Here is a 743-nt window from a genome sequence, read left to right as displayed (position 1 = left end):
GCAAGCCAGAGCGCGCTGCAGTCGCCAGCAGTCGCCTCTTCTGTTATCCCCGCTGCCCGGCCAGCACTCCTGGAGCCGCTGCGCTGCCGACTCACCAGAGAAGCCCCAGCCGGTTCAAGGCATCCTAATGTTTGAACGTGGCTACAGACGCTGGATAGAAAATAAGAGGATAAACCTTAAATCAAATGGTATTATCTTTAGCAAACTGATTATTTATTTTCCTGCGCTATGGATGCCTCTGCCTGCTGTCAAAGCAAAGAAGTTAAATTTTCACAGTGCATTATGAAATCATATACAAAAGGGGGAAAAGCAGTGGCCTCACGGTCTGTGAAGAGCCACATCTTGGGGGAAACAAAAAAGACAAACACCACCAGCCCGAACGCTCAGCTTGCTAGGCAATTCTCCACCTCAGTTCATAAGTGCATCATGGATTCAAATTCATCGATCCGCTGTTTGGTGTTTCCTTTTCTAATCCTCCGGTAGGAGATTGTGTTGTATCTGGAATAGCTGTGTCTGGAGATATCATTTTTTTTCCCCAGGCTGGGCTGATCCCCCAGTTTCTCTGCCTGGGAGTTGCAGCCGGGGCTGGTCAGGGGAGACACCTCCTTGCCCCTGTCCTGCTGCTTTAGACAGGACGCCTCACTGTTCTCCTTGATTTCGATCACCTGAACTTCATCCTCTTCAGTGTCCTCCTCCTCCTCCTCCTCCTCCTTCTCCCCTCCGCTCCCACGCTCCTCCTCCCC

At 51.3% G+C, this 743-nt stretch overlaps 1 protein-coding gene across 1 annotated transcript in view; it reads right to left on the bottom strand.

Annotated features, from left to right (window-relative positions):
* Positions 1 to 413: 413 nt before the first annotated feature.
* ERMN (ermin) overlaps positions 414 to 743 on the bottom strand; it is a 5,217-nt gene continuing 4,887 nt past the window's right edge. Inside the window, exon 6 of the mRNA XM_035894446.1 lies at positions 414 to 737. Within this exon, the coding sequence (XP_035750339.1) occupies positions 414 to 737 (324 nt within the window). The remainder of the gene's footprint in view (positions 738 to 743) is intronic.

Source organism: Egretta garzetta, unplaced genomic scaffold (assembly GCF_000687185.1).
Source record: "Egretta garzetta isolate BGI_Z169 unplaced genomic scaffold, ASM68718v1 scaffold635, whole genome shotgun sequence".
NCBI lineage: Eukaryota > Metazoa > Chordata > Aves > Pelecaniformes > Ardeidae > Egretta > Egretta garzetta.
Note: the sequence above shows the minus strand (reverse complement) of the source record. Positions and strands in the feature narration are given on the sequence as shown.